Here is a 24,903-nt window from a genome sequence, read left to right as displayed (position 1 = left end):
TAAAGATTCTGCTCGGGCTTTTAAGATGCTTGAAGCTTGCTGGGGACCCAGCACGAGTTTATTCAGGGTCCAACAGAGATACTTCACAGCGACTGGGATTTCCAGTCACCAGGGGAGAGCATGGTGTATAATTTTGAAATCACACCTGTCTTTATTTTGATTTCTCTCTCTCTGCTCTGCATGTCTTTGCTGGTACATTTAAATTCACCTTTCCTAGCTCTCATTTTCCTTCACAACAGGCTGCCTCTCTCTCTCTCTCTCTCTCTCTCTCTCTCTCTCTCTCTCTCTCTTGAAGCTACTAATGGGAATCTTGGAGGCACTTTGGGGGGATACCTAAGTGAATTTGTATTTTTAATTTTCTTTGCATATGACACCTCACACCTTACAGATCTCCAGTGCAAAGAAAATAATCCAATTAAACTGGACATCATGTAGGAAGAGCAAACCCAACACAGGGGAATCACGTATCTCTCTAATGTCTCCTGAGCTCTCTTGTCACTGAAGATGGACAGTTTAGGCTTTAAAAATGTTCAATCTTATCAATTTTTTTCCGATGAACAACCTATACTGGGCTGACCTGTTTGAAAACCACTGCCTTTGTGGATGTCTTTGCCATATTTGTATGTCTTTTTAAACAGGCAGTTCATGTTTTATTATCATATGAGCTAATGTAAGTTGTACTGTCATGTGTTCAAGCAGAATAAATGCTTGGCATAATTGGCATAAAAATGTCTTTTCAAAGGGAAAAATAATTCAATAGTGCTGCTTTCAATTATATTTTAAACACAACTGGTGAAAAAAATCCTCTCAAGACCTTGTGGAGAAATGTATTCACTTTCAGTCTCTCGTAAACATTTAAACATGGATTTATGCGTGAATAGGAGAGTACATCACGTTGGCGTTTGTCCGTGTCTGTCCTCGGATATTTATAAACTAAGTTGATACATTTCAACTAAGTTGACTTAGCAGTTATCAATAAAGTTTAATATAAAACGAAATGCATTAAAAATGAAGGCAAAGTAACGATCTGCTCACATGTTGTGTGTAAGACGGTGTAGTGTCAAGTCAATGTGGTGTCAAATCAATTGGCAACAAGCTTTTACGCATGTACAAACACTTCCCACAGGATGGTTATTTTGTTAAAATATGCAAACTGTAAAAATTATTTAGCCAAACCTTGACATTTTCTTTTCTCACTGTCTGGCTTTAAGGGCAAAATTCTGATTCTTTCCTCAATTTGTGAATAAAGTAAAAACTTGTTTGCAGCAATACCCTTTAGCCAAATTTTATTTTAGCAATCCAGTTCAGAAGATTTGGCTATAGCAGAAGGTTCAGTATACAGAGGAATGGGACACTCAATTTGAAAAATGACAAAGAAACTTTGAAGGCACCATAGATTAGAGAGGTTTTTAGTAAATAGAATAAAATACATATAGAATAGATATGGAATTTAAAATATAGAATAGAATAGAATAAATATAAATATAGAATAGAATAGATATAAAACATAGAATAGAATAGATATGGAATAGATATGGAATAGATATAAAGTATAGAATATCTATACTTTATATCTATTCCATATCTATTCCATAGATTAGAGAGGTTTTTAGTTTTTACAATGGAATAGATATAAAACATAGAATAGAATAGAATATAAATTAATAGATATTGAATAGATGTAAAAGAATAAAAAGAATAGAATATAATAGATATAAAATATAGAATAGAATAGATATAAAATATAGAAAAGTATAGATATAAAACATAGAATAGAATATATAAAATATAGAATAGAATAGATATAGAACAGAATAAATATAGAATACACATAGAATAGATATAGATATAGAATAGACATAGAATAGATTTAGATATAGAACTAAATAGAACAGATATAGAATAGAATATATAAAGAACACAATAAAATAGAACAGAACAGATATAGAATTGAATAAAATAGGTATAGAACTGAATAGATATACAATATATATATAGAATAGAATAGATATAGAACAGAATAAAATAGAATAAATATAAAATATAGAATAGAATAGAATATATATATATATATATATATATATATATATATATATATATATATATATATATATATATATATATATATATATAATATAGAATAAAATAGATATAAAATATAGAATAAAATAGATATAAAATATAGAATAGAATAGAATATAAATTAATAGATATAGAATAGATATAAAAGAATAAAAAGAATAGATTAGGATAGATATAAAATATAGAATAGAATAGATATAAAACATAGAATAGAATAGAATATATAAAATAGAGTAGATAAAGAACAGAATAGATATAGAATACACATAGAATAAATATAGATATAGAATAGACATAGAATAGATTTAGATATAGAATAGAATAGATATAGATATAGAACACAATAAAATAGAACAGAACAGAACAGATATAGAATTGAAAAAAAATATATAGAAGAGAATAGATATAGAACAGAATAGAATAGAATAGAATATATATAAAATATAGAATAGAATAGAATATAAATTAATAGATATAGAATAGAATAGATATAAAATATAGAATAGATATAAAATATAGAATAGAATAGATATAAAATATAGAATAGTATAGATATAAAACATAGAAAAGAATATATAAAATATAGAATAGAATAGATATAGAACAGAATAAATATAGAATACACATAGAATAGATATAGAATAGACATAGAATAGATTTAGATATAGAACTGAATAGAACAGATATAGAATAGAATATATAAAGAACACAATAAAATAGAACAGAACAGAACAGATATAGAATTGAATAAAATAGGTATAGAACTGAATAGATATACAATATATATAGAATAGAATAGATATAGAACAGAATAGAATAGAATAGAATAGAATATATATATATAAATTCTGATTCTTTCCTCAATTTGTGAATAAAGTAAAAACTTGTTTGCAGCAATACCCTTTAGCCAAATTTTATTTTAGCAATCCAGTTCAGAAGATTTGGCTATAGCAGAAGGTTCAGTATACAGAGGAATGGGACACTCAATTTGAAAAATGACAAAGAAACTTTGAAGGCACCATAGATTAGAGAGGTTTTTAGTAAATAGAATAAAATACATATAGAATAGATATGGAATTTAAAATATAGAATAGAATAGAATAAATATAAATATAGAATAGAATAGATATAAAACATAGAATAGAATAGATATGGAATAGATATGGAATAGATATAAAGTATAGAATATCTATACTTTATATCTATTCCATATCTATTCCATAGATTAGAGAGGTTTTTAGTTTTTACAATGGAATAGATATAAAACATAGAATAGAATAGAATATAAATTAATAGATATTGAATAGATGTAAAAGAATAAAAAGAATAGAATATAATAGATATAAAATATAGAATAGAATAGATATAAAATATAGAAAAGTATAGATATAAAACATAGAATAGAATATATAAAATATAGAATAGAATAGATATAGAACAGAATAAATATAGAATACACATAGAATAGATATAGATATAGAATAGACATAGAATAGATTTAGATATAGAACTAAATAGAACAGATATAGAATAGAATATATAAAGAACACAATAAAATAGAACAGAACAGAACAGATATAGAATTGAATAAAATAGGTATAGAACTGAATAGATATACAATATATATAGAATAGAATAGATATAGAACAGAATAAAATAGAATAAATATAAAATATAGAATAGAATAGAATAGAATATATATATATATATATATATATATATATATATATATATATATATATATATATATATATATATATAATATAGAATAAAATAGATATAAAATATAGAATAAAATAGATATAAAATATAGAATAGAATAGAATATAAATTAATAGATATAGAATAGATATAAAAGAATAAAAAGAATAGATTAGGATAGATATAAAATATAGAATAGAATAGATATAAAACATAGAATAGAATAGAATATATAAAATAGAGTAGATAAAGAACAGAATAGATATAGAATACACATAGAATAAATATAGATATAGAATAGACATAGAATAGATTTAGATATAGAATAGAATAGATATAGATATAGAACACAATAAAATAGAACAGAACAGAACAGATATAGAATTGAAAAAAAAATATATAGAAGAGAATAGATATAGAACAGAATAGAATAGAATAGAATATATATAAAATATAGAATAGAATAGAATATAAATTAATAGATATAGAATAGAATAGATATAAAATATAGAATAGATATAAAATATAGAATAGAATAGATATAAAATATAGAATAGTATAGATATAAAACATAGAAAAGAATATATAAAATATAGAATAGAATAGATATAGAACAGAATAAATATAGAATACACATAGAATAGATATAGAATAGACATAGAATAGATTTAGATATAGAACTGAATAGAACAGATATAGAATAGAATATATAAAGAACACAATAAAATAGAACAGAACAGAACAGATATAGAATTGAATAAAATAGGTATAGAACTGAATAGATATACAATATATATAGAATAGAATAGATATAGAACAGAATAGAATAGAATAGAATAGAATATATATATATATATATATATATATATATATATATATATATATATATATATATATATATATATATATATATATATATATATATATATATATATATATATATATATAGAATAAAATAGATATAAAATATAGAATAGAAAATATATAAAACATAGAATAGAATAGAATATAAATTAATAGATATAGAATACAATAGATATAAAAGAATAAAAAGAATAGAATAGGATAGATATAAAATATAGAATAGAATAGATATAAAATATAGAATAGATATAAAACATAGAATAGAATATATAAAATATAGAATAGAATAGACATAGAACAGAATAGATATAGAATACACATAGAACAGATATAGATATAGAATAGACATAGAATATATTTAGATATAGAATAGAACAGATATAGAACTGAATAGAACAGATATAGAATTGAATAAAATAGATATAGAACTGAATAGATATAGAAAATACATAGAAGAGAATAGATATAGAACAGAATAGAACAGAATAGAATAGAATATAATAGATATAAAATAGAATAGAATAGACATGGAACAGAATACAACTGATACAGAACAGAATAGATATAGAATAGATATATGTAGTTTAAAATAAGCTTTACATTGATGTGTGATGTATGGATTGACAGTATTTGGCTTTCTAATTATGTAATGAGGTTAGAGACCGTATACTCTAAAAACATGTATTGGAGAAAAACTTAAGCCAAAATCACTCATCTCTGATTTGGCTCATCTCTCATTTGTTTAAATGGAAAAGGCGGGGTTAATGACCTATAAAGCAGCCAGCCACTAGGCGGCGATCAAAATGTTTTTGCGAAACAGGCGACGCTCAAAACCTGCCCGGCGATAGACAGTAGGCTTAGTGTGTAACTTTATAGTTTTTTTGTTAATCTTTATGTTTGCGCCCCTCTCTAACTGTCAAATGTGTTGAGTGTGTTGAGTTCAGTCTTCAATTGTTAGTTAAGTGTGTCCCCGGCTTTCGAAAAATATCTCGAATATGCCATTGACCCGTATCCAAGTAACACTTGGTATCTGTTTCTTTGGACTGCGGAGAGCTCATATAATTAGCACTTTCTTGACACAAGGATCACTCTGAAGTCATTATCCTTTGGTCACAAAGACATATATAGCTGTATTGTTTGAGCAAAACCTCATTAGAGAACTTATAACTGTTGTAATTGGGTATATGTGCATGTGTTATTCATCTTGACACTTATGTTGAGTTGTTTTCTGACAGTATTTTGGACGAGTGAATGATAATGGGGTCGTAATAGACAAACACATGCGACACTCTTTGTAGTGGTTGTGTAAGACACTGTTGCCAGGCAATAGCTGCGAGTGCAAATGCATTGTTTGAGAAACACTGTTTACATGTTCTTATTAGGATTTGGTAGATCATTATCCACTGCGTTTCCCTCTTAGTTTTGTTCTGTAGCTTGGACATTATATCATTAGAACGGCAAGCATCATTGTTAGCATTGCTGAACAAACCCCAAACCTGAAGTATTACAATTTGGTGTGAAACTCATCACAGGTACAAATACCAAAATTGTGTTTCTATTGCTTTGATTAGTCAGTCTATTATCCGGTAGATGATAATACAGTCGATTCCCATTGCCTTTAATTGAAAGGGAGGCCTAAAAAATAAGGTAATGGTAATCTACACCGAAAAAAATAATAAGTTGGATTTACTAAAAAAATTAAAATATAGTGCACCATTTTTGCATCCCCTATTTAAAATTAGTTTTACATGGAATTTTAAGCAATTGCAATTTTTTAAGTAAGTTTTGCATGGAATTTTAAGCAATTTAAGCTTACATTTGCTTAAAATTCCATGTTAACGTACTTAAAAAGTGGATGCAAAAATGCTGCACTATATTTTTAAGTAAGTCCAGCATATTATTTATAACAGTATACAAGTCCACTGCCTAGGTTACTAAAATAATTCAAGTAGTTTTAACACAAAATTATTAAGTTAATTTCCAACTTACAAATTTTATTTGATAAAATTTAGTTAAAATTACTAAATAATGTGTTTATTTAGAATTACTCACCTTTTTTGAGTTATTTTTACTCAAATTTAGTTGAAAACAATAATTATAATAGAATTTACTCATTTTATTTAGTTAAATTTACTAAGCCACAAAATATTTTTTTACAGCAAAGAATCACTGTAAAACGATTTCTGTTTCAACTTCAAAAGTAAGTTTTTGTGCTGCCCTAACATTTTTGGTAAAATCAACTTAAAAATATTAGTTGTTTTTTGTTAACATTTTCTTTTTAAGTTGAAACAGATTTTTACAGTGTACTTTTTTGTAATAATAATAAAAGTAAAACATATGCACCTCTACAGATAACAGAGAAAATAAAATGTACATGTATGATATGCGCTGTACCCATTTAAAACAGATTTGGTGTTTTACGAGATCAACCACTGAGGAATTATTTACAACCGCAGCAAAGCCACCATCTATTACACTTCAGACAGGTTTATTCGCACCCTTCTGCTGCAAGAGAGGTGAATCCTGAGGTCGAAAATTGATGATAGACAAGACCACCATGGGGGTGGGGAGATGAAATGTTAAGAAAAGTAAACACAACAACCTTTTGAATCTATTTCAATTTGCAATTAAAAAAAATAAGTGATCAATAATTCATATCAACATAATATTACTTTAAACTTAAAAGGATAGTTCACCCAAAAATAATTTACTGTCTATTTACTGTTTACACTTTTGTTGTTACAAATCTGTTTAAATTTCTTTGTTCTGATGAACACAAAGAAAGTTATTGGTAATAAACAAGCACCATTTGCTTCCATAGTAGGAAAAATACTACTATGAAAGTCAGACGGTGCTGAAAAATGGTTTTACAGCACCGTTTTACAGGTTTGGGTAAATTATGACATAATAAAATTTTTTAGTAAATTATCCCTTTAATTTGATGTAGAATTGGGGTTGCCTATCTCGGAAATGTTTATTTGTATGTCAGCATGAGAAATGTTATTGCGTGTTTGTCTGGCGCCATGCAAAGCATTCAGATGACCAAATAGTTATTGATCTCTCGGTCATGTAAACAACTAGACTTCACATCTCGAGTCGAGCAGGTCGAGCTTTGGCCGTGTTTAAGACTTTTAAACTTTGAGTAGGTTGTTTGTCATCTCCGCTTTAATTAAAATGCTCATTTCAGCGTCTCCCAAACCTTTAGAAAACCATCAGAAGTGTCCTCCAGCCATGCCCAGGGGTCTCATCCTTAGGACTACCAAACACTTATCTAACCATCCTGGTTATCTGCCCAATAGAGCGAACGTGCACGCACGCGTGTTTGTGTGTGTGTGTGTGTGTGAAGAGCTCTGGCCTCAATTGTACTCACAGCATCATAGTCCAAGTTTAAACCACAGGAGGGAGAGTTATTTTTTATTTGTGGATTATGAGTAATTTATAATGCCTTTTAAATTTAACATGAGATTAGATATTTAATCTGACTTTAATATGTAGTATTAGAATGATTTACTAAGATTAAAAATTGAACTATGTTTACTTTAACACTAACTAGTAAGTATTGAAGCATGCATTGTTCTGTATCACATTGCACTGTGTGGGTTCCTGTTCATGTTCCTGTCTATCAGCTGTTCTAAATAAAGACGCCATCAATCAAATGTCAACAGCCTACCTGATCGCCAAAGACTTATAGACATTTTCTAAAGCTTAATTACTGGGATATTTTCATCAGATTCTAAGATTTAGCCATGTTTTATCTGAAAAAAATGGATCACTGTTTGGCCTTTTCGAATGCAGAGTTTAACATAAATGCACTTGTTTGTGAGAGAGAGGATAAGAGGGGAAAACTGAAAGACGTGACCCTGGACAGGGCCGGCCCGTGGGTTTGTGGGGCCCTGGGCAAGATTATAAAGATGGGCCCCAATGGAAGCACTGTAATGCTGAGTTTACACCAACCGCGTTTCGGGCATCAAAATCGCGTCTACCGCGCGTGGTTTGCCGCTTGAACAATTTGGATGCATTCGCGCGTGTAGAGCGGAGTAGACGCGCGGAAAAAGCAAGAATTTGACGCACGTCGGAGGCAAACTCCGCTTCTTATGGGAGGGGCAAGTGCTATGCGGTTGTCTGTTTGCAAAATGACTGATGTTGATTGTGCATTTATCGAGAGAGTTACCAGTTTGTATTTGGTAACCTTACTATAGGGGGAAAATAAACGGTGCGGGTCGATAAACGGCACGTGACTCAAAAGTGAAGTGTGTATTACAATTACCAGGTTCCCCAATGTCCTAACTGAAACTCTTCCAAGCGAGGTCCTTTTTATTCCTGTCTCCTCTATAGAAATAAGAACTTGTGTCGTATAGCTCCGGGTGACTGCTTATGGACAATATCAAGCGTTGGTTGAATGAGTGACTCTGGGCGGGGCTGCCACCACAGCAGCAAGCAGGCTCCTGATTGGTTAACGCAGCGCAAAATTTTAAAATTTCAAATTTTCAAATTTTCGAATTCAAATTTTTCATCTCGGGCATCAGCCGCAAATTCGCTTACCGCGCGTACCACGCATAACGCTCAATTCGCGCCTTTCACGCGAGCTTCACGCGTGAAAGAGGCGGAAACGCGTCTTCCGCGCAGCGGGACCTCCTGACGCGCGTCAACGCGTCTTCACATTGACTTAACATTGAAATCATTCGCGCTTCACGCCTCTAACGCGGTTGGTGTAAATGCAGCATAATTCTGTATTTATTATTTTTTTGTGAATTGTCATGTGTGGATTAATCTTATTCTAAAATTATACCTTTGTGGGTTTTTCCTCAGGCCTGTTCAGGCAAGTGGTTACATTTTTTACTTGTCCTGCCAACATTTTCACTGGCTGCACCACAAAAATTAAAAATAATAAACTAGCCTCAATGTGATACATTTCAAATATTGTTATATATTTGAAGTATATGGTGAGTAAAAAAGTATGCATATGGTCAGTAAAAAAATAAGAACAAATAATAGGAACCTGCACAAATAAATATGCACTTGAAAACACAACACAGTCTCACACCCATGGCGTCAATATTTGACGACACTTGACCATGCGTCAATATGTTGACGCGGAGGGTATACCTTTCGCGTCACTTTTTGACGAACTGGGGACTTCAATACTATTAGGTACGCGAAATTAAACAGTTGTCAACTGACATTGGGGTTAGGGATAGGTTTGGGTAGGGATGTCATTATGTAAATCTAACCCTAAACCGACGCGAAAATGGTAGAAAATGGTAAGAAAATAGGAAAGAGAATTTCGCGTACCTGATAGTATTGAAGTCCCCAGTTCGTCAAAAAGTGACGCGAAAGGTATACCCTCCGCGTCAACATATTGACGCATGGTCAAGTGTCGTCAAATATTGACGCCATGGTGTGAGACTGGGTTGGAAAACACGGTGCTGTTCAGTTTTTTCTGGTTGTTTTATCAGTTTTCACACTGTAAAAAATACTTTGCTGCCTAAATTTTTTTGTTAAATCAGATTTACAAGTCATGTCAACAGAGATGAGTTGTCACAACTTGTAAAAATATAGTTGAGAAAAGTCAACTTGATTTTATAAGTTATAACAACTCACCTGTAGTTATAACAACTCATCTCTAGTCAAGATAAGTTGAAAATGACTTGTAAATCCGAGTTGAATTAACAAAAAATTTTAAGGCAGAAAAAAGTATTTTTTACAGTGCAGGTTAAAAAATTGAATGATAATAATCAAATGTAAAATAATAATCTTCACATATACATATACATTTCTTATCAAAGTTAAAAAAATGAATCAATCATCAATCATCCAATAACATATGCGTTTAATTTCTCAATTGTTCACATTCACCTAAGGCATATTATAACTGTCAGTATAGGCATTATTTTGTATTAACATCATAAGGATGAGAAAATGATGAAATAATTAATAATTCTTTAATAATATTTGTTGCTAGTAAGGACTTGATTTGGACAACTTTAAAGGCGAAATTATTAATATTTTGATTTTTTTTCACCCTTAGATTCCAGAGTTTCACATGGTTGTATCTCAGCCAAATATTGTCCTATCCTAACAAACCATACATCAATGGAAAGCTTATTTATTCAGATGATGTATAAATCTCATTTTTTTTTTAAATCACCCTTATGACTGGTTTTGTGGTCCAGTGTCACAAATTATGAAATAGGGAACATGATGGGGCTTTTTTGAAGTCTGTCTCTTTGAAGTAAAAGGTGTATTACTAGATAAAGTTGACTTGAATTTTTTTGTCATTTCATAGAGTTTTTCATTTATATTTCCCCTAGATTAAACAAGTGGGTGAATCCATTGTAAAGAGGTTGAAATAAAAAAGTTAATTGCAAAACAATAGGCTTTATGCCCAGCTGCACTACTTCCTGAACTTCAGCCAGCTCCTTGTTTCCTGTCTGCCATTATTGGACAAACTGATTGATCCAGGTGTGTCTGATTATTGTTGTTGTGACTACTGAGGTCAGACACACCTGGATTAATCAGTTTGTTTGTGACAACTGAGGTCAGGAACACCTGGATTAATCAGTTTGTCCAATAATGGCAGACAGGAAACAAGGAGCTGGCTGAAGTTCAGGAAGTAGTGCAGCTGGGCATAAAGCCTATTAACTAAGCGAGTTAAAATCTTGATATTAGAAATGCAGTCCACAGATAAAGGAGACGTACAGCTGTGAGTACAGATAAACATAGGAGGAGTAAATAAAATATAATCTTACATAAATAATATGAAAACAAGATAGATTTGTAGTTTAAGACAGAAATTTTAACTGTAATGGGAGACTAATTAGCTTTGATAATTTTGTTATTCTCACTCAGTAAAACAAATGGTCAAAAAACAGTTCCTAGTTGTCACCGAGGCAGTAACCTTTCAAAAAGTACACATTTTGCACCTAAAGAGTATAATATTAGTACCTCAGATGTACATTTTGGTGCCAAAATAAATGGTCCAGAGATGGACCTTTTTAAAGAGCACTGCCTCATTGGGACCATTTATACATTGTTTACTTTAATTTCTGTTAACATCTAGTTTTACTTTGTGTGTGTTTTTTTAGAACAACTGGAGGACGACAAGTTCCAGAGTAATGGAGGTGAGATGTTTTTATCACTGCTGTATGTTTTAGTGATCATTGCATTAAGACATTTCAATTCACTTTCCTCTCAATCACTCTCATCTTTCTCTATCTGTTTGACATGATAGATGGAGTCTGAGTCTCTTCACTGTTGACATCCTTCATCTGGTACTTGGTACTTTTCTCATCTCGTCCCCTTTTTGTCATCTGGTCTCTCTTCATTATGTCTTTTCTTATCTCCCTTTACTTCTTCTCTATCACTTCTCTCTTCACAACTTTTTCTCCTCTTTTTATCTCATCCCTATTTTATGCTTCTTTTTATGTTTCTTCTTGTCTCATCTCTTCTCCTTTTCTATCTTCTATAACTGTCTCTTTTCTTGTCTCTTCTTTTTTTCTTTTTTGTTTCGCATCTCATTTTCTTTTTGTCTTGTCTCTTCTTTATATTACTCCCTCTTTCTCTTCTTTTCTTGTCTCCCCTTTTTGTATCTATCTTTTCTTTTTACTTTTTCTCTTTTCTCTTTATCTCTTTACTTACCCTTCCCTTCCCTTCTCTTCCTTCTACTCCTCCTCTCCTCTTCCTGCTCTCACTCCTCCTCTCCTCTTCTTGCTCATATCCTCTTCTCCTCCTACTCCTCCTCTTCCTGCTCCTACTCCTCCTCTCTTCTTTTTGCTCCTCCTTTCTTTTCTTCCTGCTCTTCTCCTCTTATCTTCCTGCTCCTACACCTATTTTTTTTTCTTTCTTCTCCTCTTCTTTTCCTGCTTCTACTCCTCTCTTTCCTCTTCCTGCTCCTCTTCTCTTGTCTTCCTGCTGCTCCTCTTCTCTTTCTGCTCCTACTCCTCCTCTTCTCTTCCTGCTCCTCCTCTCTTTTCTTCCTTCTCTCTTTTTCCTGCTTCTACTCCTCTTCTCCTCTTCTTGTTCATCTCCTCTTCTCCTCCTACTCCTCCTCTTCCTGATCCTACTCCTCCTCTCCTCCTTCTGATTCTCCTTTCTTTTCTTCCTGCTCCTCTCCTCTTCTCTTCTCTTCCTGCTCCTACTCCTCCTCTTCTCTTCCTGCTCCTACACCTATTTTCTTTTCTTTCTTCTCCTCTTCTTTTCCTGCTTCTACTCCTCCTCTCCTCTTCCTGCTCCTACACCTATTGTCTTTTCTTTCTTCTCCTCTTCTTTTCCTGCTTCTACTCCTCCTCTCCTTTTCCTGCTCCTCCTTTCTTTTCTTCCTGCCCCTCTTCTTTTTTCTTCCTGCTCCTCCTCTTCTCTTCCTACTCATACTCCTGCTTCTCTTCCTGCTTCTACTCCTTCTCTTCTCTTCCTGCTCCTACACCTATTGTCTTTTCTTTCTTCTCCTCTTTTATTCCTGCTTCTACTCCTCCTCTCCTTTTCCTGCTCCTCCTTTCTTTTCTTCCTGCTCCTCCTGTCCTCTTCCTGCTCCTCCTCTCTTTTCTTCTTCTCTCTTTTTCCTGATTCTACTCCTCCTCTCCTCTTCCTGCTTCTACTTCTACCCCTGATTTACTCCTTCTTTCCTCTTTTCTCCTTTCCTCTTTCTGTTCTTACTCCTCCTCTCCTTTTCCTGCTCCTCTCCTCCATCTGTCTTCTGTTTTCTTTTTTACTTTTCTTCTGTTCTCACATCCCTTTTGGGCTTATCTTCTCGCATCCCGTTCCTTATGCTGTACCTATTTATACTGCTCTTGAAGTAAACACGCACCTCCCACATTGTCTGTCCACAGGATCCAGCGGTACCCAGCCCAAGCAGGATTGGTCCATTCAATGGCCTACTTCTGAATCGGGTAAAGAAAATACCCCAGTGGGTCCAGCAGACCACAGTCAATGGGTTCGTCTACAGCTCTCGCAGAGTCCTAAACTGCACTCCCGTTATAGCCAGCACTTATGTCAGAGCCCCCAGGCGCTGGCGCCCCCCTTTTACTCCCCGCATCTACAGTCTCAGGCGGACCGGCTTACCGTGGACGCTCACTGCGGCCTGTTTCCGTCTCCTCTGGATACAGGACATCACTCTCTTCCTCCCTCCCCCAGACAGAGGCACTTTGCTCACACACCTCCTCGGACTCCTTTAGTAGTGAACACCATGACCCCTCCGGGCACTCCACAGGTTAGGCGCAGGAATAAACTAAAGGCCCCAGGAACGCCGCCGCCTGCCAACCGGAAGCTCATTCATCTTCTTCCGGGGTTCACATCTCTGCACCGCAGTAAATCTCATGAATTCCAGCTGGGAAACCGAATAGACGACGCACAGACGCCCAAGTGAGTCAAACCACATTATATACTATTATAAAAGTCAGTATTTAGTGTGACCTCTCTTGGCGCTAGTGGGTGGTTAGCTTAAGCCAGGGAAAGGCCTCAATTTTATAAGGAAATATAACTAGTTTTAACAAACATGCCTTACTAAAAACATTACTTGTGTGTCACGGTGATCCGTGTCATGTTTTGTTTGTCTCTCCGATTACGTCACCTGGACAATTCACGGACTGATTCATCACACCTGTTCCCTGTTAAGTGTTGTGTATTTATACTGCTGTCTGTTTCTCACCTGTCGCCGGATCATTGTCATTGTCATTACGTTCATGTCTGTTCCTGTGTTCCATGTACTGCGTGTTCCTGTGTTACGGTTTTACTCCTCGTGTTTTGTTTCTGTTCATTTTATATTAAATATTATTTATTTCATGGTGAACCCTGCACTTGCGTCCTGATTCCTGTACCCAGTCATGACAGAATGATCCGGCCAGACTGGACGCAGCGAGTTCACGGAGGGCGGCTCCCCCAGGAGTTTCGTCGAGGGGGAGTAGTGACATCGGGGTTCATTCCCCATCAGCCCCGATGTCTCTTGGGGACCACCGTGAGCGATCGCTCGCTCCTGCGAGCATGCGGGAGGAGGATCGGCCCAGGCGGTCCCCCAACGGTTGAGTCGTCGTCGACGGTCCCCCGGAGGACCACCATCCTGCTCGCAGGGGGATCCGGAACGGACCACGCCCGATCATTTCCCCGGGGTGGCTACCGTGAGAGGGTCTCCGTTTCCGCGAGGGGATGGGAGATGATTTCCGGGGGCAGCTGATCGTCGGCGATTCCCAGGAGGGGGGTAATTCGTCTGCCTCGGTTCTCGGAGCGATCGCTCCAGTTCTCCTGGCGCAGTCCGGCCTACCGTTCCTGTTGGTCTCATCCCGGCGGCTGCCGGCTTTCCCAGGGTCCCCAAGCCCTCCACCCCTCCCTTGGACTCTCGCTACCAGACTTTTGTGTTTGTTTTGTTTATGTGAGTGTCTGGTAGCCACTCGTAGAGGGAGGGGTCATGTCACGGTGATCCGTGTCATGTTTTGTTTGTCTCTCCGATTACGTCACCTGGACAATTCACGGACTGATTCATCACACCTGTTCCCTGTTAAGTGTTGTGTATTTATACTGCTGTCTGTTTCTCACCTGTCGCCGGATCATTGTCATTGTCATTACGTTCATGTCTGTTCCTGTGTTCCATGTACTGCGTGTTCCTGTGTTACGGTTTTACTCCTCGTGTTTTGTTTCTGTTCATTTTATATTAAATATTATTTATTTCATGGTGAACCCTGCACTTGCGTCCTGATTCCTGTACCCAGTCATGACATTGTGTGCATTTTGAGGCAAAACAAAGGACACTGATGTTTTTTAGGTTATGTCAGTGCAAGTTGTTTCAAGTTTGAACAGATCTTACATTTATTTTAGTCTAGGACCAGTCTAATCCCTGTCTGGGAAACTACCCTAGAAGTCCTAAAGTCATTAGATTAGATTAGAAATTAGGCCTTCATTTAGGTTTAAGAATGTCTATATGGAAGAAAAATAGATTGGATGCATCCTCAGATCAGTAAACTGAATTCAATGGCTTTAGGGTCATTATGTTGTGATATGATCCAGACCCGCTTCATGTTCCTTTAATAAGAGTCTGGCCAGCAAATAGGGAAATCCAATCAGGACAAAACTGTGCTTATACCTCCATCAGACCTGATTTGGGACCTGTATTGTCCATTTGGGATTATCTAGGGCAGTTTGTGATCAGGCACTGATACTGCATGTTTATTTTTAACAAAGAGGTGATCTGTTATGTTATGTAGCAGTAAATGTAGGCGTGCACATGTATGTCATACCAAAAACAGCTTGTGTCTTCTTTGTAAATTTGGTACTGCAAGCTCATTTGGTTGTTAAAGCCCTTATTTCGGCAACATTTCATGTCCGCTATGGCATCTCACCAGGGTGTTGATGTATTTGTTTGTAAAACAGTGTGTAGCAAACAGTGCTCATGTAAGTCAGATATCCAGTTCTGCAACATTTTGACAAGTTTAATGTGCGAGAAGACCATGCACAGTCTCTTGTTTGTTTGGAATTAATATATTATGTTTTAATCTATGAAATGTTGTAGGTTACATACAATGCTTACTAGAGCTAAGACTTACTAATATTTGAATAGTTTAAATGCAAAACTCTTTGGGCCCTATTTTAACGATCTGAAACGCAAGTGCGAAGCGCAATGCGCAAGTGAGAAGCGCAATGCGCAAGTGACTTTGTGGGCGGATCTTGGGCACTGTTGCTATTTTCCCGGCGGGAGAAATAACTCTTGCGCCAGGCGCAAATCAATAAGGGGTTGGTCTGAAGTAGGTTCATTATTCATAGGTGTGGTTTGGGCGTAACGTCAAATAAACCAATCAGAACGCTATCCAACATTCCCTTTAAACGCAAGGGCGCAAGTTCCATGGCGGGTTGCTATTATTATGACGGATTTACCAGGCGCACGCCAGGAGCGGTTCACAGCCGAGGAGACCGACGTTCTTGTAAGAGCAGTCAAAGACAGAGAAGTTGTTTTGTATGGGGATAGGAGAAACCTGCCCAAATCAGCGTCGGTTAAACTGGCGTGGGAGGAAATAGCCAAAATTGTCTCATCAGCTGGCACCCCCATCGTTGCGCCAAGCACTACAACGATGTCAGGAGATGGGGGAATCCCAGGCTTGCCAGCATAAATCGGGCACGCCGTGTAACGGGAGGTGGATCTGTCTCAGGACCTGACGCCAGCAGAGGACATCGCTGCGTCCACCCTCACCGCTGAAAGGGTTTGGGGGCTTTGAAATCGGACCCAAGAAACGCAAGCAAGGTCCAACCCCAAAGTACACTTACAAATCAAGTTCATATACATTAAGGTTTCTTATGAAAATATTTTAATCGTTATTTGCATGAGATTTTTTTAACGCAGCCACACAATAAATAAAAACTATCACCACAATGCTCACCACTATTATTCCCCTTTTCTCATGTGTTAATATTTTTTAGTGTAACAATTTATGATTTGCAAAAATAACTGTTGCATCTGTGTAGATTAGATAAACAAAGTGTGTGCGCGTTGTATTTGGTCAGTGGCGCAATTGTTTTTCGAAACTGCAAAATAGCATCAGGGATGGTTTGCGCCGCAACACGCCTCCTTTTTGCGCTGAACCGCCCAGGGAGCGCAAGTTCATTCCCTAGTTTGTCGACGTGCGTCTGTGGAGGGAAAAACCCGCTGTGCGCCGGTGTAAAATACGAATGATACATGCGTCACTGACAAAGTCAATTGCGCTGGGTGCAAGATAGGGCCCTTTATGTGTGTCTGACATGTTGTTTTCACTATTATGGCAATGAAAGGTTATTATTCAGTAATTGAAATGCCTAATTTCACAAATGTCATTTTAGTCATTTCATTGGTTTTCAGATTAAAGATATATTTTTTTGAGGACAATATTTTAAGAAATGTTTGTAACCAAACCGTTCGTGGACTCAATTTACTTTCATAGTATTCTTTTTTCTTACTTTAGAAGTGAATGGGGTCCGGGGAAGGTTTGGTTACAAACATTTCTTAAAATATCGTCCTTTGTGTTCATCAAAACAAAGACATTTATGCGAGTTTGTAACAACATGAGAGTGAGTAAATGATGACAGAATTTAAATTTTTGGGTGAACTATCCCTCTAAGGTATTAAACAAGATATTTCTCTTCAAAACCCTCTAAGTGCATGCAAGCTTTTTTGGCAAAACCCTCTTCTTCTAAAAAATCCACTTCTTTGGACAAAAAGTTGCAAAATCACTAAAAATGCAACTAGAAACATTGCAAATGATGAAAGCCAGAATTTAAAATGTTGTCGGCACCGACAGACCTGTGGTTAGTTCACCCAAGATCGATTTCCGTTTCGGAGGTCCATTGCCGATCCCACTCCCCTTTATTTTTTCTTTGTTTAAAAACTCTTAAATATTTTTTTTTACAAAAAGCCAAAGTAATTGCATTTCTGTGAAGGAATTTTGTTAGAGATCAGATTCAGAATGATGATCAAAACATACACGGAGTGTAAAAATAATAAATATTTTTTGCTTCAGTTTTTTTTATAAATTGAGCGCCATCTAGTGGATAAGCGTGGTATTACAGATTACCATAAAAACTCATCAGGAACACGTTTTTTTCATGCAAATGTTTTCTCTTGGCGGGGAAATTGTTAATATGCTTCCTCGCCTCCTCGTTCTGGGTCGTCCCACATCATACGACCTGAAAATCGTGTAGGACATCTCAATTCTTTAATTGTACCACGAGCAGGCTTCTTGAGGAGTCATGAGCGAGGATACACAAGGGTATCCTATGCGGAAGTGTTTTATCAACTAAACTTGACGCACATATAAATCTCCTCCCCCTTCACATCATCATGTCTTTAAACATGCATAAATCTTTGTATCAATCATTAAAGGTGACATAGAATGATTGAACGGGGTATTTATCCTTGTTCTGTGATGTGACATGTAGACAAAACATTTTTTGTTTGGGTCTGTAATGCCTTAGAAGCTTCCTAAAAACCTCTCTCAGATAGCTCTATTAGGGTGGGGGATTATAAACAAGTGGTTTTGCATCTTTTTGGCTCCCCCTACTGGCTAAACTTGCAATCTCATTACTGATTGGCTGACTTTGCTGCCACTCAAAAAATGTAGCCAATTATTTTAAAGTGGAGGGGCAGTGAGATGCCTGTGATGTCATAAGCATCAGTTTTTCAGATTGGGCCGTTTTCTGGCTGAAATTTCTAAAAGAGGAATTTCTATGAGACTGAGATATTTAGCATGTTTAGCACTTTTTGTATGTTCGTGAATGCGGGTAGACTACCATTGTTCAACAAAGACAAGGTAAAAATGGTTTTTCATTCTCTGTCCCCTTTAAATTATTGTAAATGTAGACTCATTTCAGACAGTATATTTAATATTTTGGTATAGATCACCGATCTATAAATGATTAGTGATATAGACATATACATTATTTTAGAGCACTTTTAAGTATGTCTTTATTTTAATGTAGTAAGAATATGAGTGTTTATTTAACTAGATTTTTTTATATTTTGGGCTATTTTAATGCACTTAATAATAGAGAAGGAATACAGAGAGGATATGCCATTTCAGTTAATGCCTTTCCTCGCTTGCATCCTAGGAGGGTGGAAAGGAAACGAGGATGCACAAATAAAAATCGAGAAGCACCCATCATTTCATTTTTTAAACTTTATTGGTGGCGTTTAGCGGCTTTTGCATCTGAGCACTTCATTATCTTCTGCCTATAACATTTTCCATAATGACGACAGTTAATGGAGACTTATATTGTGCTATATTTTCGGTTAACTTGTCTGTTAAAGCTGCATTGTTTCCCTGCTATTGTTAAAGTGTAAATTGAGTATAAAGCTTTAGTAAAAAGACTCCATAATGGTTTGTTTCATCAGCAGTCGCAGACGTTTTCACCATAATTGCGCCGTTACCTGATGTTTGCTTAAGCTTATTGGGAAACACCATATTTTCGGTTCTCTTCCCATTTCAGATAATGATGAGTTGGTGCTACATGTATCTCATTAGAGCAGCTGTTTCATAATAAATCACAAAATAATGAAACATTGTGGAGAATTGCTACTCTCAGGGAAATTAATAAGTTATGCAACTAATTCATCGGAATCACAATGGAACGATTTTCTATCAATTTGACGCCGTTGAAATGTGTTTAACTCGTATGCAGCGATTTCTTGGACAGGTGAAATTATTATGATTACGAATGACAAGATCTGAACGAGAGCCGCTATTGACAAATTAATCACACATTGGAAGAAATCCGAACAGGAAGTTCAGGAAGCAATCAAGGACGTGTTAATAACATGCAATTGATTATCTACATTTACATGGATGTATTTGCTAGTGTGTCCCCTGGGATTTAAACCCATGACCTTTGCATTGAGAATTATTAATTACATGTGACTTTTATACAGCTTAGGTTTATTTGTTTTCATGCAATTTAAGTTACAATCAGTTTACATTGTGCTTGGCCCCTTAATACTGTCCTTGGTTAAAAGACTGGTCTCTTTGAGGGCCACCTGAACCAAAACCACACTGCAAAATAATGATTTTTAAGAAAAAAAATTCTTAGTGTTTTTGTCTTGTTTTCCGACTAAAAATTCTTAAATTAAGAAGCTTTTAGACAAAAGAACTTTAAAAGAAGTTTTTAGACAAAAAATATCAAATCAAGCAAAAAAAATCTGCCGATAGGGTAAGCAAAAAAACATTCTTCTTAAAAACTAAATTCAAGAAAAATTATTTTTAAAATCAGATTTTTTTTGCTTGTTTTATGCACAAAATCACTTAGATTTGATATTTTTTGTCTAAAAACGAGACTTATGTTCTTGGGTCGTTTTGCTCATCAAGAAAAAGCATCTTAATTTAAGAATTTTTAGATATTTTTACTGAAAACAAGACAAAAATACTAAGAATTTTTTTTTTGAAAATCAATTTTTGCAGTGTATGTGGTTCTGGATTCTTTTAGATGGTAGGCAAATGCTTTATATCTCGATGGGAAGAAGCGTCCAGCGCTCGCCATGTTTCTCCCTCATAATTACAGACCTTTTGACAGCTCACATTAACCCGTGACCTCTCGCACACACTCAAGAATTCCTAATGAGGGATTTTTAATGAGAGAGAGCCGAGGAATTCTCCCGGCATTTATAAGCACATCCAGCGTGTCGTTCCTTTTGCATATTTGAAAAGAATCTGCATTACGGAGGCTGTGAGAACGCGTCTGTTTGTCTTTCAGACCTTTCACTGAGTGGCAACGTAAATGTCATTTTTTTCTGGTCGTCACTCATTGTGTCGCACGAGAAGCGCAGCATTCGTGGTTTCGTTTCGGCGATGAGTGCACGGGGAGATATTTTCGAAGGGGTCTGGCATGTGAATGCTTGACAGCTGTTTTATCATATTTGGCAGGTTTGAAGGGGGAACTGCTGGAACGGAAAAGGAGAAGATGATGAAATTAGCGCTGTTTGATTTGCATGTCATCTGATTCTGTAACGTTGCCTTCGTGATTGGATCGTAACTAGATCTGATTTTAAGACTAAACTGTTGAATATATTTGGCGATGCTTTTCTGTTTCTGTTCCCATAGCTCAACTGGAGGAGCATTACGTTAGCAGTGCAAAAGGTTGTGGGTTAAATTCCCAGGGAAATTGAACATACTGATCAAAAAAAAAATTCTCTCTCTTAAATACACTGCATAAAAGCAACAGCTAAATGCATAAATGTAACTGTAGGTGGAGATAATTTACAGGATTCCCACGGGTTCTTGAAATTCTTGAAAGTTTGTGAATCTGGGGGAACAAATTCAAGGCCCTGGGAAGTTTTTGAAAATATACATACATAGATACAGGTCATTGAAAGTACTTAAAATTATTTTATGCAAGAAGTTTTCTGAAAAAAAAAAACATATTATTCCCTGTGTAGTGTAGGATAATATCATCAAATTTCTACCCACACGTGCTAAACTGTTCGCTTTAAATGCTTAAATCTTTGAAAGTATGCGAAGTGTTGATTCATACCAAAATGCTTTTTTGCATAGTTGTGTTTGACGCACGAAAACATCTCAGGTTATGTATGTAACTGTTGTTCCCTGAGATGGGAACGAGACGCTGCGTCTCCCTTGCCATACTTCCTGCGTCCCTGTAATGCCATCTTTGGCAATATTTCAGATAGCGATATACTTCTTAGCTCCCGCGTCACCCTGTCTTTATCATTAAGATGTATATTTGATATACACATTCAGACGCACTTACCCCTGGAAGCGTTCCCAAAGTGTCACCGCAGTGACGCAGCGCGAGTTCCATTGAAAGGGAACTGTAACAATGTATCTTAAAAGGTGACACAATGTAACCTTGCGCTCACTTGAAATGTGTCCCCACATTTAGTCCTTGAATTTATGGGTATTGGACCTGGAAAGTCCTTGAAAGGTCCTTGAATTCGAAGTTAACTAAGGTGTGGGAACCCTGAAGTTTATGCATTCTGATATATTGACTGATACATGGCTGATATGAATTGATCTCATTGGCTGATATCTGTGCAAATACATGCAACACTCGGTGGTCATCGTATTCTCTCTGGCTAATTGAAAACACGCTTTTGTCACCTCTTAAACTTTTTAATGTGGAGTGGATGGCTATTCATTTTGCTTATGGTCCCAGACCACCTCTCATCGTCTCTGCCCTTCTCGAGCTAAGTGCTGTTCTTCACTGTAGAGATAATTAGCAAGGGTTATTTGCTATGCTAATGAACGCCAACATGTATCTGTATTAGGTTGCTGTCTCTCCAGGCCTGAGTGCAAGCTATCTGATCTGATCTCAAACTGTAGCATATATGATTGACGCATGCGCATTGTGACAAAATACATTACCTCTGCTGGCCTACATACTACATACTCCTGTGCACGCATGCACGACCTACAGTACGCGTATAAAGTACACGCAGTTTCAAAAATTCGGTGGTGCGCGTTAGGGACGATAGATTGCGTTTCAGATGTTTCCTTTGCAATGTTTTACTATAGACATCGCCTGATGCCAATTTGCTTGATGCTTTTGCCATCTTGTACACCAAAGCATTTAAACATAGCTGAAATTGCCACTGATGACGCTGCCTGTGGGCGCTTGCCAGCCAAGCGCTTTGGTTGCTGTAATACTTTTGCGTTGTTTATCAGTTGTTGAACGAAACAGTGGTTCACTGCAAAACATGACTTTCTTACTTAGTATTTTTGTCTTGTTTTCAGTAAAAATATCAGAAATTTCTTATATTAAGATGTATTTTCCTGATGAGCAAAATGACCTAAGAAAATAATTCTAGTTTTTAGAAAAAAAATATAAAATTTAAGCGAATTTGTGCTTAAAACAAGCAAAAAAATCTGCCAATATAATAAGAATTTTTTTCTTGAATTAAGTGTTTATGAAAAAAGTAAACTTTTTTCAAGAAATGTTTTCTTATTCCATTGGCAGATTTTTTTGCTTGTTTTAAGCACTAATTTACTTTGTGTAAAAACTAGACTTATTTTCCTAGGTCATTTTGCTCTAAATCTTAATTTAAGATTTTTAAGAGATTTTTACTGAAAACAAGACAAAAATACTAAGTAAGAAAGTCATTTTTTGCAGTGTGGTTGTTGTAATATTAGCCTCGCCCTTCCTCCACTGTGATTGGACGGCAGAAGGAAAAGTGACATTGACGAGCTAAACGTTTCGCACAAAGTTGAAAATGTTTCAACTCTGGGCACTCAAATTGTGAGGGCCAGCTGCTGTCCATTTTGAAACAATTGAAAACATACACAGTGCAAGTAAACTTGCAAGTAAAATACAGCGTTGTTAGTCGCTTTCAAAGATCTGTGTAAACGTTGATCGTTTTGACAATGTTGTAACTTTGTAACGGCCGTTTTTTACTACATTGTTTAATGCGCAGTGTAAACATATATTTAGGAAGAGTAAACGTTAGCAAGTACAATGCATGCAACTTGTAGTTTCTTGTAGGGTTTCAAGGAACACTCATACTAATAAAATGGATAGCTTGAATGCACAGCAGTAGTAAATAAAAGCATTTGCCAAATGCATAAATTGAATGGATGCATGTGCGATCGTTTATGGTTAGGAAATCAACCATAGGAATGTATGTGTGCTTATGTGTTTGTGATCAGTACAGTATGAGAGTTAATGTGTTTTTGCTCAGCGTTTGATGACAGTGTGTATTTGCGGGGGAAACGCTGCATTCATGGTAAATGTTAAGCGCTCGCTTTTTTCAACCGAAAAATGAAGTAAATTCAGCGGAGAGGACAGGGAATGGGTGGAAAACGGGGGCACATGAATCACACCGTGTAGCCTTTTTCATTTCAACTGTTTCCGGCGTGGATTGCTTGAAATTGAGAAATTTGCATCCGCTTCTGTGTTTGAATCGATTAGGTGTCTTCCTGCACCTCTCTCACTTTAACCGGTAAGATGAGGAATGTTCCTGGATTTGATCGTCTCATTGAGCGTGTGGTATAGTTCAGCTCTAATGCAACCGTGGGGATTCAATCTAAAGGATGTGGAAATAAGAGAGCGTCGCCTTGGGCACACGAAAGTCACACAAACTATCAAGCATACTGTCAGGAAACAGAATAGCACAACACATTTTGTGTATAGTTTATGCATAACCTTTGTATTTGTAATACCTATACATTCAATCATACGGTTTTACTTAATGAAAAGATGTACATTATTATATAACAGTTATACATCTTTTAAACGTCTCCAAATATGCACGTGTTATTAAAGAAGTAACACAAATTGCTGTGTCTTTGCACATGGAAAAGTGATTAACAAATTACATTTTCCCAATGTTTCCTTTAATCTGGCATATTAAGGCTTTAATCAACATTTTGCCTTTAAAGCAAAATTGTTTGTTTCTGCTTCGACGTTGCTAATGGAAAGATCATTAGAGGCATTTATTTAAATGAAAATGTAACACAGGCACACGTTTCAAGCTAAGCATTATACAAAAATAAGTTTGTTAATGTTGAAATTTTAAAATACTACATACACTGTTCAAAATAAAGAACACCTTATGGCTATCAGCGGATAGTGAAGCATACACTGCAAAAAATTATTTGCCAAGAAAAAAAAATCTTGTTTTCAACATATATAAAAATGCTTAAATTAAGATACTTTTTCTTGATGAACAAAATGACCCAAGAAAATATGTCGAGTTTTTAGACCAAAAATATCAAATTTAAATAGTTTGCAAAAAAATCTGCCAATGGGGTAAGCAAAAAAATCTTGAAAATTTTTCTTAAACACTAAATTCAAGAAATATTTGCTTAC

At 35.4% G+C, this 24,903-nt stretch overlaps 1 protein-coding gene across 2 annotated transcripts in view; it reads left to right on the top strand.

Annotated features, from left to right (window-relative positions):
- Positions 1–24,903, top strand: part of ksr2 (kinase suppressor of ras 2) — a 136,651-nt gene that overhangs the window by 21,601 nt on the left and 90,147 nt on the right. For both annotated transcript variants that reach the window (XM_065250919.2, XM_065250918.2), the window contains exons 4-5: positions 11,733–11,768; positions 13,473–14,004. In XM_065250919.2, the coding sequence (XP_065106991.1) occupies positions 11,733–11,768; positions 13,473–14,004 (568 nt within the window). The remainder of the gene's footprint in view (positions 1–11,732; positions 11,769–13,472; positions 14,005–24,903) is intronic.

This window comes from Paramisgurnus dabryanus, chromosome 5 (assembly GCF_030506205.2).
Source record: "Paramisgurnus dabryanus chromosome 5, PD_genome_1.1, whole genome shotgun sequence".
Classification (NCBI taxonomy): Eukaryota; Metazoa; Chordata; class Actinopteri; order Cypriniformes; family Cobitidae; genus Paramisgurnus; species Paramisgurnus dabryanus.
This window is presented reverse-complemented; position numbering and strand designations above follow the sequence as displayed.